Source organism: Lissotriton vulgaris, chromosome 10, assembly GCF_964263255.1.
Source record: "Lissotriton vulgaris chromosome 10, aLisVul1.2, whole genome shotgun sequence".
In the NCBI taxonomy this organism is placed as follows: domain Eukaryota; kingdom Metazoa; phylum Chordata; class Amphibia; order Caudata; family Salamandridae; genus Lissotriton; species Lissotriton vulgaris.
In genome coordinates this window covers 827,179,326-827,196,917 of record NC_141698.1, presented here as the reverse complement: position 1 = coordinate 827,196,917, position 17,592 = coordinate 827,179,326, and the positions used below count along the sequence as shown (strand labels likewise).

At 43.5% G+C, this 17,592-nt stretch overlaps 1 protein-coding gene across 1 annotated transcript in view; it reads right to left on the bottom strand.

The window, feature by feature from the left end:
• CCK (cholecystokinin) overlaps positions 1-17,592 on the bottom strand; it is a 77,355-nt gene that overhangs the window by 40,468 nt on the left and 19,295 nt on the right. The window contains exon 2 of the mRNA XM_086941741.1: positions 12,528-12,782. Within this exon, the coding sequence (XP_086797867.1) occupies positions 12,528-12,780 (253 nt within the window). The 5' untranslated portion in view covers positions 12,781-12,782. The remainder of the gene's footprint in view (positions 1-12,527; positions 12,783-17,592) is intronic.

Below are 17,592 nucleotides of genomic sequence, written 5' to 3'. Positions count from 1 at the left end.
ATATGCGGACGATGTCCTGCTGACCCTGGATGACCCCAAGCAGTCGCTCCCTGCCTGTGTCCAAGAGTTGAACGCCTTTGCCCGCGTGGCGGGCTTCAAAATGAATATTTCTAAATCGGCCGCCCTGGATGTGTCACTCTCTGTCGACACCAGGCGGGACCTCCAGCGTCTCTTCCCTCTGCAATGGTCCTCCTCCACGGTGCCTTACCTGGGGATTTTGCTTGCACCTTCGCTGCCTGAAATGGTCGCAGCTAACTATTCCTCCCTGGGCAAAAAGATCAAAGAAGAACTCGGCCGATGGAGCAAGGGCCTGCTCTCGTGGCTGGGCCGTATCGCAGCGGTGAAGATGACGATACTGCCTCAGATCCTGTATCTTTTTCGCGCTCTACCTCTCCAGCCCCCTGTAGGTTGGATACGGCAGGCGCAGGCTGACATCTCCCGCTTTGTGTGGCAGGGCCGTAAGCCTCGGATGAAACGGGTTCTCTCCACGCTTGCCCCGGAGGCGGGGGGTCTCGGTGTTCCGGACCTCCGGAAGTACTTTCAGGCGGCGCAGCTCCGATACTTGGTGGAGTGGAGCCGGTGGGAGTCGGACAAGCACTGGCTCTTTCAGGACCAGGCAGTGGCGGGCCGTACCCTCCAGGAAGTCCCGTTCCTGCGGCGCACTCATCGCCCGCCTAATCTCTACGCCTCCTTTGTCACCCGGGTTCCGCTGCGAGTGTGGGATGCGGTATGTGAGCTTCGCGAGCTAACCACTTTTCCATCACCGTTCACACCCATTGCTGGCAATCCGGACTTCACTCCGGGTCTGGAACCGGGAGCCTTTTCCCACTGGGTGAGCGCGGGATGTAGGGCACTTTTTCAGATCTACGGGCCGGAGGGTGTGCTCCCTTTCCAGCAGCTCCGACAGGAGTTTGGCCTGACGGAGGGGGACAGACTGCGTTATATGCAGGTCCGCCACTGGGCTCTTCAACCCCCAGTGCGCGATGTCGCTGCCCGTTCGATCACGCCCTATGAGCGGTGGCTGGTAACCCGGACCTCGGATGCCAAGCTTATTACCGACTTATATAAGTTTCTCCAGCCCCCGCCGTTTCATTACCATAACCCAGGGAGGGAGCGCTGGCACAGGGAATTGGGCAGGACCTTGAGCCATAAGGAGTGGGACGGGATCGCGTATCGGGCGAGGCACTCTGCGTACCACACTGGGCTGACGGAGACCTTTACTAAGGTGTCCACCTACTGGTATTACACCCCGGAGAGGCTCTACGAAATGCACAAAATCAGCGATAAGGGTTGCTGGCGTGGCTGCGGACAGGAGGGTACTCTAACGCACATTCTCTGGGCGTGCCCGGTACTGTCGGCCTATTGGAAGGAGGTCTTGGATGAGGTGGATAAGCATTTTGAGATCGAACTCCCGCGCTTCCCGGCGTATGTTTTGCTAGGCCTCCCCAATGACTTGATGTACCCGCTGAGGTCCCGCAGGGGTAGACAGATTGCGATTGCGCTAGGCTCAGCGGTTCAAAACATCCTTGTACTTTGGCGCACCCCCACCGCCCCCTCTATCACTGGCTTGCTACACAGGCTCTGGCAGGTGCTGGGTATGGAGAAGATGTCGCTTACAGTGGCTGGGAATGTAGACCAGTTTGAAGAGCTTTGGCACCCCTTTTTAGCACTACTGTCCACGGAATTACGCGAGCTCACATGTCCACGGTACCTACGACTCCTTCGGCTGACGCCGCCGGCGGCTCCAGCGGAATGAGAGAGGTGGGATCGGGGGCTTGGGGGTGGGGGGGGTGGGGGGGGGGGTTACATACTTCTAATGTTGACCTTCGGACGGGGATGTTGGGGTGTTGTTTTCTTCTCCTTTTTTTTTTTCCTTTGCATTTCCTTTTTCTAATTTTTCCGGGGTAGGGGGGCTTGGGGGGATGGTGTATTTTTCACTGGGTGGCGGGACGCTACTCAAGCTCAGCTTTGATTGGGGGGTGGGGGACTACTGGAGAGTCATTCGCACTACCTTATTGCCTTATGACTTATGCCTTGTACCCCTCCGGGGCTGCCTACCTCCCTACTTTTCTTCAGACTCGATGCAACGTCTAGCTTTTTGTACTGTATGTTAACTTGACCTCCTATTCCCTTCCCCATGTCTTTTTGTGCTTTAATAAAATGCTTTAAACCTAAAAAACAGGGGGCTGCAAGCATTTTATAATACAAAGGAGCCAGCAATATGTGCATAAAAACTGTCTCTAATTTCCTTATTATAGCAGGATTCTGACATCTTTGGTCACTTGTAATAAAGAAATGGCATAGCTGGTTAACTATATTAAGTACTTCTTTAGGTCTCATGTTACAATGCCTGCTATCAGAGCCAGTAGAAATGTTGAAAGGCAAATCAAATAGCATAACTATAGCGCAAGTGTAAACAAGAAAAATGATCCTTTTCTGGTTCTGATCTGTTTTTCTAAAATATCAGTGTTCCTCAAAAAGGAGATTTTTATGGCATCATGATAACTTTTTGCATGCTGTAGGTCATTAAACGAAAGCCACAATCACTCAGCATGTTTCTACACATTCTAAGATACATTTTTTAGTCTGATTTATATGAAAAGTATTCTAATATCTATTTGAAAAAAATATCAACTACTTTTTGGCATGTGTAATTTCACAATACAGATCCTGGTTTTATTATTCATGTCTTCAATAAAAACGAAAGCAAGACACCAATGATTTAATGGGTTTGTGGGAAGGGAGATGATGTGGCCATGTATTATCAGGAATAAAAAAACTCTTCCGTGCATTAAAAGGATATTGCAAACCATCTCTGAATTCCGTGACTTTATAAAGAGATTTGACCTCCCACCTCGTAAATTCTTTGGTGGCTTCCAATATCTTTGTAATGTATGGCATGGGCTACTTTATCCCATATATTAGATTGGCTATAATCTATTGCATTTGTTTTGAGGTCAGCTAGTGCTGCAGTAATGTTTTCCATGGTATTATTGAGTTTAGCTCAACAATTTTGGTACATTGAAAATTGCTGACTTTATTTGAGGTTTGACATTATTAGCTGTGTTATGATATGTTGTTCTGTTATTTTAAGATACATGATGTTATGCTAAATGAACTTTCCCATACTGTGACTAGTGTCAACAAGTAGGTTCTTGGTACTGCTCCTAAACAGTTTTTGTGACTAGCAAGAACATGATAGAGTTAAGCATGCACAGCAGTATTTTTCATACTTCACCAAAGTGGCAAAGGGCAAACTTGTGAGTACTTTCCGATTGGTGCATGTTCAATTTTCCTGAAGGTTATTGGCAAAATATCTGAAGGCATCTAAGGCATAACTGAATTTGTATAGCCTCTTTTTGGGCTTTCCTGGATTTCTGAATTTCTGAATGTCACTTTCAGCAAGTTTGCAGAATGTACCGACCAAGCGCTGTATACTTGGAATCCAGGTATTGACTGCTACGAAGCACAAGGTGAACTTTGCATACTCATGTCACAATGTAGTGTGCATAAATATCCGCTGGGAATTCTATGCATAAATAAAATTATTGATTAGAAACAAATAGAGCAACTTAAGCAGCGGTATCAAATAAACACTGACAAAAATAAGGCACATTGCCTTAACATGTGATGAGATATTACATTCAAAAGTGTATTAACTTCTTAATATTTCAGTGACATTCACACCACGGTGTAGCCATGGTTATTTAATAAAACTGAAAAATCCATATCTATCCATAACTCACACAACAGTCCTACAACCCATAAATCGCACACCAAACACAATGATCACGACCTCACCTTTAATGTAACCGGATGCAATTAAAAACATCTCTAAATAATCTTCCAGATAAGATGACCTATTACATTGCCCATAAAAATATGCAAGAGATTGCTAGAGGCTTGAATATGGGTATTTAATTACGCTGTACTTTTAGGTGTTGTCACTTATTGCTATAAATAAATTAGTAAGTGTAAGACCAGGTGCTTCACTCTCCATGAGTGGACAAGGCCTGCTGCGCATTGCCTTTGTGTAGCCAGACACAGACTGGCCTTCTTCTTTTTTTAACTTTTTTTACAATTGGAGACCCCACTTTGGGTTAATACCCCACACTAGTAAGTGTACCCATTTTGGGCCTTTGGCAGGGTTTGAAGACTCAGGGTCTGCAAATAGTGTGAAAGGTCCAACAATGGTCTAAGAGTCCTTGCCCCGGGGATGAGACCCTAGGACTCCAGCTGGGAATGTGAATCCCATCTCAGAATTCCCAAACCATATGACAGAATTTAGGATTGTTGCGCAAAAGGCAGGGGATGCTCTAACTGCCCCACTTTGGCTCCTTTATTTGTATTTTTCAGGACTCAGGGTTAAAGTCCACAAGTGCCTGAATGACAGCTACAACATTTTTCTCCAAGTTGTGGCCAGCAATTCAGAGAGATTCGGTCCTATGGACCCAACTTTTAAGTCACAGGCCTAAATTACACGATGGGAGAAAGAGCTCCCGCATACAATCTGTTTTCTTTATTGGTTGAATGTGTAAACCTCTCCCCTTTAGCTTAGCTTCCCCTTGAAGAAAATGCAGAATACTTGATATAATAAAAGCAAACTAAATGTGGTAGGGACTAATTACAAACGTAAGTTACACTTGTGAGCAACTTAATGGTGTAACATTACTATTACTACTTTTGGGTAGTCATAAAATCCGAATGTAAAGCTACTCAAAAGGGTGGACGTACATGTCTCTACCCCCTGAAAAGGGGTATGGGGCCAAATGTATGAGTGTAAGTTACTGCTAAAAGAGAAAACAGTAGTAAGTCCAGCACCACACATTTCCAACCACTGGTACTGCAACACCCTCACACAGCAAAAATAAGGTCAGTGACTTAAATATAAGCCCTATAGAAAAAATGTTAATAAATTAAATTATTTGAATAACAAACTAATATAAATAAATACAACCTTATGTAAAATATTTTATAAAATCAATTTAATTAAAAATATGTTAATAATCTTTTTTACAAAAAAAATATTGTGACAATAAATGTTATTAAAATAAATTTAAATTATTTTTAATTAACTGTATGCAGAACTTTTAATACTTCTTAATGCATAAAATATGTTTTTTCTACTTTAGGTGTGAATTAATTTTTTTATTTAAACTTGAGAAAAAATTTTGAGCGTACTTTGGAAATCAAATAGCCTTAAATCTCTGGTTTAAGGAAGAATTTTTAAATGTAAAAAATATTAAAATATTGCATAGATAAATTAAAAATATTTACTTTTTCGGTCTTGCGCAGCACGAGACCTTTAGTCAGTGAAAAATGGGGTTTTAGCACTGACCTAGGAATTCCTTTTGTGCTACCCCATTGGCCTTTGCGTGCGTCTTTTTATAAAAGACTGCACGCAATTGGCCAAAGACAAGCGCGTTGCTTCACCCACGGCCTATTGGTATCTATTATGTGCTTGGTGCGTGTAATAGACACCAATAGGCCGTGCGGTTTCAATTATTGTGCCCAGACACGGGTGCGATAATTGGAACCAGGGCTCGCTGTAGCGTGCAAGCATCACTCGCTGGCTTTTTTTTTTTTTGGATCCATTTCACAGGGAAGCAAGTAATTGAAAGAAGCCGTGTTTTGTTTGGCGCCACTTTCACCCGGCTTGTTTTGGTAGGCACTGGGAGATTAAGTGATGGAGGGGGCAATACTGAAAATAAAAAGCATCACAAATGTCCTGTTCTTGTAGGTCCAACAGCCAACAAGCTATTTGCGTGCACATGGCTTTTGCAACAAACAAACAAGGATTGCAGGAGAAAACCCTTGAATCTCCTCCGCGCTAGCACAACCGTAGACTCGCTGCTTACAATATCCTTCATTTGGAAAAGAGGACAAATTATTTACAGAAAGTGAAAAGTGGAGGGAAAAAGCTCCACCAAAGCAAGAGCCAGCAAAAAGGCCTGAGGCAGGAAAATGAGAACTAGCTGTGCATGAGCCAGGTTTACTGCCCAGTGGGCCCCACATCTTGTTTTGTAGTGAGGAGGTGTCTGTGCAGTACGTGCATCTCTGTGCTGTAAGGGACTGCGTAGTGTTTGATCAGTCAGAGGCGCCTCTGAACAACGGACCGAGTTCGTCATGCTAATAATGTTACATGTTTATCTTGCCTCCCTCGGTGTCCTATCTCTCGGCCTTGCCCATAGTTTATGTCATTTTACTCCTCTTATTTGCTGATCTGTGCAATCGCCGGTGGACGCGTGCACTATACAGCTGAAAGCTAAATTTGGATTCTTTTGCAGTCAGTGACGGCTGTGATTTCGTGCACAGACTGTGAGGGCGCTATACACTCTCTATGCACTCAATGGAGGGAGGTAAGGGGGTCATGAGGACTCTGTGCATAGAAACAGACAGTCTGTAGCCCTCACCTACTCAGGCAGTGAGGGCCCTGTTAAACCCTGCCTCGCTGTGCACTCAGTGACAGGTGTTTGCTGTCCTATCTGCATGGGTCTTTAAAGAGTGCCGACATACTGCGGACATACTATGCTTCTATGCACGGTCGGTGAATGACTGCTCATAGGTAGCTGTCAGTGAGTGCCCTAGGCACAGTCACCCCCCTACACTCACCGAGGGATATTTGCTGTCCGCGAAGCTTCTGCAGAGTGAGGCTTGTGGGGAGCAGTCATTGAGAGCCCTAGGGACAGCACGTGCTCCTATGCACTCACTAACACTCGGGAAAATTTGCCACCTCTGAGGCCTGGCTCTGCAGAGTGACAGCTCACAGGGAGCAGTCAGTAAGGGCCCTAGGCACAGCCGCCCCTATACACTCACCAAGGGATGTTTTTGCTATTGTGAGGTCTCTGTAGCGTGCGCGAGAGCTGCGGACAGTCTGTTTTTACACCCTGGCTGTGATGCTCCTATAGCGCTGCGACCGCTGCCTTGCCACAGGTCTGGGGGGCTCTCGATGCCTTTGGGATCTCCTAGAATGGGGCTGAATATGTATGAGAGGCTGTGACGTGGGTGCCTCGGGACCCGTCTCAGCTGGAAACCTCAGACCTACTAAGATCTGAAGTCTTTTTGACAGCCTTGTTTTTTCTGAGCTCCCCTGCTGACCCTGGTCTCCTCTGGCATCAGGCCTTACCCGGGTGGATCTCACTGGCTTGTCTTTTTGGGGCTGGAGCCTACGCCAGCTCTGCGCTGTGTGGGACCCAGCTCTGAACACCCTTCACCTCAGTGACCACAACTCACTGAGTCTGCCATCCCTTGACCCCAACTTGGCTCAACTGAGTGAGTACTTACCATGTTACGCAGCGCTCCCCGAACCCCTGGATCTGCTCGGCACAGGCCCTTGCGGTTTCATTGTCTGGTTTTGTGCTCTTTAGACGAAGGCTTTCCTCAAGTCAGCCTTACCGACCTCACAGCTCTCTGGACCTGGGCCTGGCCCCCCTCGTCAGTACGCAGCTCTGGTTCTGGACTGTGTGACCCCTCGCTCTGCCGGAAGTGGACCTCGATTCCACCCTGACATGGATTTGATTGGTTGCTACCTCACTAGCTAGAAAGCCTCCATTCTTCTCTCAGGGCTCTGAACCTTTACTGTTGATCGAGTACTGGGAGTCCATCCTGACCTGCAGACATGAAGTACCGGGCAGCAGTGAGCGTTTGCTTTAATTTTGTGTTTTCTTTGCCACGTATGTTTAATATTACCTGTAAGCTGTGTGAGGTTGGTGCGCATGAGGCCCATCTCACTCACCAAGTGTGCAGACATGTGCATGTCTGTTCAAGTATTAGGAGGTGAGATCTGTGCATGCTTTAGGAGTTTGTCTGGCCATTGATGCGGGTATATTTCTATACGCATACCTGGCAGTGATGATCCCTTGAGCAGACTTTTGTGCACTGGTGGGGATGTGGGTGTGTTCTTCACATATATTTATGCCTGAGTGTATGCATGTTATATGTTTTTATATTTTTGGAGTTTGGTACTCGAACATGGTTCCTCAGCGTTGGCTGTAGGACACAGCTCCTCCCCTTAGAGAATAAATACTACACTTTTGGGGATCTAAATCTAACAAATTATGTGTGCCAGCCTGGTTCACGAGAATTTCAAACAAAATCATTAGTAAGAATGGCACACCTCACATATCTGATAAATGAAGGGCATTTCAAGAGATGAGGGGGCTGGATTTGAGCCAGGAAAAGTGGAAAGCAAAGGACGGACACATGGCACAACACTGAAAATGCTAAAGATGTCAACATGTAATACGTTTTGGGTGTGTCTTTGGTAGGCTAAACATATCCTTTTTGTCTATGATTTGCTGGCTTGTGGTCACTTCCCTCGTGGCCAGAGGTGGATAGCTCTTTCCTTATCACGAGTCAGTGACTTATGGTGTGCATTTCATTGCAGGGATTTGACTGTTGTGCCCCTCATTGCTGTGATTTGATGGCTTAAGTTACTACTCCTGATTTGATAACCCCAGTGCCCCACTGATTGCAGAGATTTGATTGCATTTGGTGTCTAAGACATTACTGTTATTTGATGAATTACGGTGCCCCCACACCCAAAAACTTTGATTTGCTTGCAAGTTCAGGTTTATAAAGCATAAATAAGGCCACAAAGCAGTTACAATTACAAGGGTGGTATAAAGCACATAAGAACAGAAGGTAAAGGGTGCTCTAGGATCTACTTATGAGCAAGGCGCAGGGCACCCTTAGGATCCAGAACCTCAACATAAGGAAGAAGGGTTGGATGATGGCTAAACAAACAAGCATTTGCAATGCAATAGGTCTTGCATTATTTAAGTTTGAGCTATTGGCATTACTAAATAATGTAACACCAATTGCTCTAGCATTAATAATGCGAGACCTATTGCATTGCAAATGCTTGTTAAATATATTTTAACATTAAATTAGGTTTAGTGGTATGTTTAACTATTTTATGTTATTTAATGTAAGTGAAGATTATTTCCTATTGGGTGTTATTTTAAGTCCCTACCTTCATTTTTATGGCAGGATGTTGAAGTACTAGTAGTTGGTCATGTGTGGTGCTGGACCTATTTCAGCCTTGAGCTGGAGTAATTTACAACTATTCTGAGTCTCTATTTGGAGGTCGAAATTTTAGAATGGCAATTAGTGAATAGCAATGAGCTTACTCTTTTGTAAGTAGATACACATCCCTCAATCCCTTAACGCCTCCTTACTCCTCCCTAAATCCTTCCCCCTCCTAACTCCTCCCTAAACTCCTCCTCTTTAGTAGTAAATATTCCAGTCACGCCCACCCTGTAACTTTTACTACTAAACATATATTTACATGTGTGGAGACTCCATAGTCGGGCTGAAATGTCCGCATTGAAAAAGACAGGAGATGGGGAGCCGTAAACTCCGCACGTAGGTTTTTGAATAGCATTTTGCAGTTTGTTTATAGTACTATTGTAGTACTGCATTTTGTAAATAGGCCCCAGTAAATCTAGGCCAGATTATCTGCAAATGCACTGAAAAGCATCAAAATTATAAGATTAGGTTAACTCTTCTGCACCCCCTTAACGTTTTCCCCTTGACACAGCTGCATGAAGCTTGACTTACCAAGTGATAGGACAGTATGACAAATGTCTACCAACGATTATACAGATTCATCAATAGTCAGTGTAATCAGTTTCCATTGGAAAAAAAACCTTTTCAATTGAAACTGCAATTAAACAATATCTTGTGCATTAGTCAATGGTTGTCGAATTCGCTAATTTGACACAACCCTCCCATTTAGCATGCCAGGAAACGTTGTGCTTCAGGACACGGCTGTCTCTTTCTTTATCCTTTAACAATGCTCATCATATCTACAAAATGAATGCCTGGGATGCCAAATTTATGGGTGAGAAACTTGCGAGTTTCAAGATGACAGAAATAAAATAATTTAACCTTTCATCAATCAATCATATCTCTTGAAAAATTCAAATGTGATCGACAAAACTCTCAAGTTTCATGTTCACTAGTTTAACAGCTAAGATATGTACAAAATGTTACCCTTCAAATCTCACCATTATCAAACGCAAGCATCTCAAAAACTGTGAAATGTATTTCAACTAAACTACAGGTGCATTCTTTCAGGAATAAATGTCTGCTCTCATGCCGCGTTTGACGTACATTTGTTCAGTTGTTTTTGATGTAGTGGAGATCAGACCTTCTTAGGGTAGTTGAAATGGAAAAGGCTTCTTATTTGACTCCACTTGGCTTTTACCCCATAAACTTAGCATGCCAAAACGTAGTTGGATATGCTAAGCAAGTGCCATATTTTACCTAGTTTCCTTAAGAAGTGCCAAAGATACTAACAAGTCAAAAAATCCTTTTTCAATGGACAGTTATAATTTTATCTAGCTCTATCATCGACTCTTTAATAATTAAGTTTCATGACTGATGATTTTAATCAAGAATTTATGTAAGGCTCACAAATACCTTCAATCCTTAGATTTCTGGTTTTACTGCATAGATTTTGCTAACTACAGTAGCTTAGTCATTAAATCAGTAAACTGACGTTGTCCTACTAAAGCATATATTAGCTTTAACATAAGGTAAGTGATCTTAGAATATTCGATTAAACACTATGCTTAGTTCAGAATTGATTCTGATGTTTAAGCAGCTTATCGTTGTTTACCAAGTTTGTGCCCTGACATATGGGCAGAGAATTTGCCAACATTTACACCGGAGATACATTCAGGCCTTGGTAGACCCAGAAGAGTTGGTGGGGTGTCTGTCATCTAGTGAACATCAAACAGAGTGGGATGATTAAGCAGACATTGAATCTGTCATTTTTAATAGATTCTTTTTTACCTCCTTAACCTCTATCAGTCTGAAAGTACCTTCTACACTTTCCTACATATGAAATTGTGACAGAAACTCGGAAGAGATAGAAAGTAACCGAGCTTTTTGTATAAAATGTTATGGTCCTAAAATCATGGTTCCCAAAGTAATCATTTTAAGTTCTATAGATAAGTATATATTTACTGTTGCTTACTCCACAACTATCTGGTTTGGCAATTTAGTGGTAGTCGATATAGTGGATAAAATATTTTTATAGGTCTATATCTTAACCCCCGTATGTCGTACATTTCACAAGTTCACAAAAGTTCAGCCTGACACATTTAGAGAATGGCTACCGCTGCTAATATTCTCTGCCCTGGTCCGTCCTATGAGGCAAGGTGGACCCAGGTAGGGAAAACAATCAATGACTCCGACACGAAAGGAAATAACTACCTGTGCATCAGGATCTTTGTTTTATTTTTATGTTTCTAAAACAAGCTCATGCTTTGAGAGTTTGTTGCAGAGAAGAAAAACGATGCTGAACGGACCTAAGAATCATGGTGCCTGCTTGGCTTTTATCTGCACACCCAAACAAGTGGGGACTTCTAAATATTGTAGTAGTCGCATACCGGTGCATGGAGGCCATTGCCACCGCTTACCCAACGGTTTATGGGCGATCTTTTATGGTTTAAAGAACTCCATTAATTTGTCTTGGATTTTTTCGGGGGTAATTGATAAAAGTGATCTCTTCCTACATTTTTTTTATCAATCTGCAGTTATTTATATTAGTGCTTTGTAAAGCACAATACATGTTGCTCCCCTTTGCCATTTTGAAAAGCAGCAGCTTGCCTGGTTTTTATTAACAGTAATTGGTTGCTATTCCAAAGCACAGAAAAATGTTATTAATAGTCACACGAAATAACTATTTATTTCACATTCCTGTTACCCAATGGGTGGACATTTTGTTACTGAATGAGGGCCAGATTGAGTCTGCATTTAGTGGTAAGTCGGTTTCTGCATCCAAGCTGCTGTGTTGTGACAACTGTTAAAGGAGTTTGTTTTTGGGGAAGCTCTCTTCCATAAACTCACATTTATTTTTTAAATGTATACTTCATTTTCTTGCTACTGTAAACTCATTTCAAACATTAATGCTAATATTAGAAATGGACTTACGGTATTTATTACATGGTTTGTGAATATGTGTACACCAAAACACAATACGATAGAATCGGGGTGACATGTGCATCCTATTGTCTCTTGAACACACCACCATTTTATTTCTAGATCCCTTTTTGAGCTATCTGGTTCACAATAATTTGATGAATCAGTTTAATGTAATAACAAATTTACTTAGCTTACTTGGCCAACCTATGTCTTACCTTCATTCTTATTTGCTTTCCGCTTGCTTTTACACCAGGCATTATTCTAAATTGTGTACCTTTCTCTTTAAATTTACAAATTTGGAGTTGAAATATTTACTGGTGAATTTTGAAGTTGACTTTTGCTTCTCAGGAATAGATGCATGGCTAGGTTCAGCGCTGTGTTTTCTAAGAGGCCACTCTTCTGACAGGCTTAGAGATCATGAGATTGTCTTCTGGACTTGCCATTGCACAATATTGTCATACCGGATTACAATGGTTTGGATTTAGTATTACAAAAAAAACATCAGGTTGAAAAAATAAGTATACTCAACAGAGGTAGAAGATCCTACATGCTGATAGTAATTCATGCTCTGTACACAAGAAGTTATGTTTTACCTTTCCTCTGCTGCAGATATTTGGCCATTAAAGCCTGAACATTGGGCTTTTGGTCAATGCTTCTGTCCATTCTCTGAAAGGGTTTCAGTTGACCAGAAGAGGAGGGCATGCGGACGGGCCGGTGGTGGTCTGTCAGGCTTTTTTCAATTTCAGCTGCCACTTGGTCCTCATAATTAGACCTTGCAGTCTGCTGCCCAGAAGAGCTCATGGAGAGCACAGCAAGTAACACGCAAACACAGATTCCTCTGTACATGGCTATGGGCAAGAAGAAACACTTGTTAGTGTTATAACAAACAATTTTACACCTGCACATGACAAAGGCTAATTTATGAATCGAAGATCTCATCATGTGATAGTTGTTTTTCATAGTATCAGAGATATGAGTATTCTACTCATTATTTACATTTATGAATGCTAGATAGACATTAACTCTTATCCAAACTCACCCACCCAATATGAATCTCTATCAACCCACCCTCATGAAGCACAATAACATCAAAATCCCTCTTAAGGCTCTCCATTAGCTCCTGGTAGCCACTAGAGTTTAATTCATGTCCGTGTGCCCAGTCCGCCAAGCATCCTGGGCCAAAGGTTCAGCCAATCTGTAGAATCTGACACCTCACTTCTTACCTACTAGAGAACTATGTTTAATGTCTGCTCAGTGGATCAACGAATGATCCTTCAAGAGGGTTAAACAGAGTGGCATATATCTGGATGTGTAAAAACTGAGATTCTGGACTACCCTTCACCTCATGCCAAGAGGGTAAACACAATCACATGAAGTCCAAGAAGCTTGAACACTGAATTCTTCAAACTTGCCTTCAATTGAGGATAACTACAAACAAAGATTGTGCTGAAGAGTATCAGACATGGTTACTCACACAGACAGATTAGATGTTACCTTTCTCTTACATCAATTTATCTGCACTTCTTACCAGCTGGCACTCTAATGCAAGCGAATGGCAACAAACAGCACTATGCATAGTTTTTTAATACACAAATAATAACGGTTTCTTCATTGGTCCTCAATGCACAATATCTGTGCAGAGATCATTTCAAAACACAATATGGCGCCTTCTTTCTTACATTTGCTAACCATTTATCAACTCTGCTTTAATGTCCAGCAATATGTGACTTATATGTTTATGCCGCATTTATCATGTCACATGGCAGCTGGTGAAGGGCATGCCTTTGTGTTAAATTTTTGTTCAGTGGAATAGCCACCACTCACAGCAACAGCCACCCGAAATGGACTTCACCCACCAATTTCTTTCTCATAGAAGGTCTGCATCGCAATTCATAGTCGGGGTGGGAATGTGCTACAGTTCTAATGCCTCTAACACTCAGGAGTTTCAGTTTACCATAACTATATTGACATGAAATATTAAAAGCGATTTACTTTTCTCTAAAGGTAAACACCTACAACTGTATATTTGTATTTACTTGCGTTTCCTACCGAGGTTTCTATTTGGAGGATCAAAAGGATGGCGCAAGGTACAATTGACCAGTAGGAAAACTGTTACCACTTGCAGGGTTTCCCTGGTGAAACTTTACCTCTCCATTCCAAATTGCATAGGAGCGAAAAATGTGTCCACCCTATTTGCATTTTACTTGCTATAATTTATATGTTTGACGTGCAACACAGGTAAAGTAGTCAGTGCAGACACATACAGTATTCATGCAGAGGGTATTCTAATTCTCTGTTACTTTAATTTTGCTAGAAGTGCTGATACATAATGGTAGCACTGGAGAAGACAGGGATTTGGATTGCTGGTCTGAGAGTGAATGATAGGAAGGCGGGGTCGGCATCGGACACGCCACACGACGCGCCAGTAAGGGTGGGCGTAAAATCCGTTTCGCGGGCGAATTTGCGGATTTTCCGCGATTTCGCGATCCGCGAATCTCGCGAAATCGCGGTAAAATCCGCGAATCAGCGGGGACGAATTTTCAGCCAAGCAAGGGTTACAGCCGCAGGTGCAAAAGTTGAACCTAATTTCTTTTTAACCTTTTACAAAAGGGTTACAAACAAATTAACTTCAACTTGGACACTTGCTGCTAATTGCTTCCTGGCGCCTCGTTGCCTACTTGCAACTATTCTCTGACCCTGCTCTGACCCTTGAAGCAGGGTCAGAGAATAGTTACAAGTAGGCAACGAGGCACCTGTCCAAGGAATTAAACCTCATCAGGAAGCACTTACAGATATAAAAAACAGGAAGAAGGGAGAGGATGGCAAATACACCCATTTTGAGTTGTCAGGAGGGGTTAAACTAAAAGAGACCTTTACAGCACAATTTTCATATGCATTTTGCTAAAAATAAAAAGCTGTATGTTCTGTAGGGGCAACTCAGGAATCTGGCCCTTCAGAGATCCGGCCTCTCTTTCTTTCTCTTGTTCTCTCTCTCCCTCTCTCTTTCCCTCTCTTTCTCTATCTATCTATCTATCTATCTATCTATCTATCTATCTCTCTCTCTCCCTCTCCCATAAACGACTGCATGGGTAACTTCGCTATGCAAGCGGCTCGCGAAGACGCAAAAATCCCCGCGAACACGCAAAAAACCTCGCGAACACGCAAAAAACCCTGCGAACACGCAAAAAAACTAAAATCCGCAAATTCGCACCAATTCGCGAATTTTGCGGATCGCAAATTCGCAAATCCGCAAATTCGTGGATCGCGAATTCGCAAAATTCGGCCATGCTTACGCGACAGGCACGCCCCCGCCAATGATTGGTCTCCGGGTTGTTGGTGCGTGCCCCGGAAGTGATTGCAATCGCTTCGGGGCATGCGTCGCATCAACAATAGGCCGGTTAGAACTGGTCTAGCCTGACTAAGGTTTTAGAATAAAAGGCTGGTGACCGGCGGAGTCTTCCTCTTTGCTCGCCGCTCCCACAGCCTGCCCTTTAGGACAACAGCCTCGCTAGGAGGCTGGATTTTAATTTTCTCTTCCAGGGATTTGGCGTGCAAATTTGATCGGCATCTGCTACTGGGATCCTGGAAGTCGGAGTCCTCGCGTTGGGGGCCTTTTAATATCTTCTTTGTGTTGCGGGCTGGGCTAGAGGCTCCGCTGAGTGGACAGCTTGGGTGATGGTGCATTACTGCATCTGAACAGTGTTCATCACAACAGCTTCCTGTAGCACGACTGGACCAGATGGCAGGGATTGGAGCACTGGGATCGGTGCGGCAGGAGAGGCCCTGGCAGTGCGCGACTGGAGCGGTATTCGGCATTCGTGATTTTGGACGGCTGTGGTTTTCATCCAAGAAGCTCCGCGTATTTTAGTGCGATTCCTTGGTCAGGCGGTAAGGTCATGATTGGTAAGCAGTAAATTTAAGGTCCTTAGAGGGCAGCGCCATTCTTGAATGGCGTCGCCCAAGGGGGAGGGAAAAGTGGTCTCTGATAGAACTCCAGGGGCAGCTACAGCCGGTTGGCTGTATGGGTGCGGGGAGGAGGATTCATGCTTTCCAGTAGGCTGCTTGGCCACCCCGCACCTGCACAGTGGTGCATGACTGCAAGGGCCCTTATGGAGATAATTTACAGGGCATACGGGGGTGACCTGGGGGGAGTACCCTCAAGGGGAACGGGCCCTCTGCGCATGCGCACTCCGGTTGGAGGGTGGGCATAAGGGCGTATGGGGCGACCTGGGGAGACGTACCCTCATGGTAAACGGGCACCCTGCGCATGCGCACTCCGTTGGAGTGCGGGCATAATTTGATAAGGATCTGCCGTCAGTTAGTGACCTTGCCGTAGGCCCAAATAGGAATACTCAGAAATGAAATGTTAATTATTATGACTATTGATTATTGTATGTTTAGATTCAGATAGGAATATATTTGTATTAGAGATGTTAAGGTTAGCAAATTACATCCGTACCTATCCAAGTAATCAATGTAATGGTTTTCTGCTTATTGTTTAAATACTATATATAAAATTGTTGATTTAATTTTATGTTAATAAATACGGCCGGGGGTTAACGACTCCCTAATCCAAAAATGTCCTTTTGCTAAGCGTATTACTGTCTTATTATTAATAAGGGAGGAGGGGGCCTGGCTACATGAGCAGCCTGCAAAGATAAAAGAGCACTATGATGAGGAAGCACCAAGAAAATCAGCTGTCCTCTTTTTCATGAAAATATTTATCTTCCTTGAATTACCCTTGGCCACACATAATATGAGGAGTCAATGCCAGGGTGTCCTGATATGTTGGAAAGCAGGATCAGGGCGATTGTCCATGAATAATTCTTGGCCAGAGAAGAGTAAGAAACACATTTAGAAACTTGAAAACACAGAGCATCATGTTCTTTATCTGAAGATAACTTAGCATCACCCTCTCCCAGGTCAAGGAGGAGCTACGGCAATACCAGAGGAGACAAACAATTTAAAAAAGTCAAATGCTGCAGTGAAGGCATATTTCAGCAGCAATATCCTCGTTCAGAGCTATCAGACCCATCTAAGGAGCCTCTCCTGCATCAGTTCCACAGTCTCAGAGTGCAGGCTTCCTCTTCTTGTGCTGGTAAAAGAGGGAATCCTAAGGGAATGGAGAATAGCAGCAAAAATATCATTAATATACGTAATATGTGTAAATGCTGTATTCCTTATTGAGAAAAGAGGGGACAGAGGTACAGGAAGTTGATTCATTGCTCTCCAGTCCAGACCATCAAAGGCTTGCAGAAGATGCCATGTGCACAAAATAGAAGTGATGAAACAACTGAAAGGAAATCTTATGCTAGCACTCACCTTTCAATACATGTAAATACATCTGCAGCCTGTGTCACGTATTCTCTCATATATATTTTTTATGCCACTATTCATAATACTGGAAAATCATTTGGCATCATTCTGAGCACTCTGTGTGAATATGGAAAAAAGTGCCCGAGTTCATGCCCGACCTAGTGCATGATGAAGTGAGAGCATCAGCATTAGTTGTTGAAGCATCAGTCACAGCCAAGCATCATCCATCTTTTTGGGGTGCAAAAACAGCTTAGTAGAATGTGGCTTCAATGGTTAGAGCGGAAGACCCTGATGCAGAGGTCTGGCCCGGGACCAGGGTTCAATTCCCGCCTCGGCGGCTCT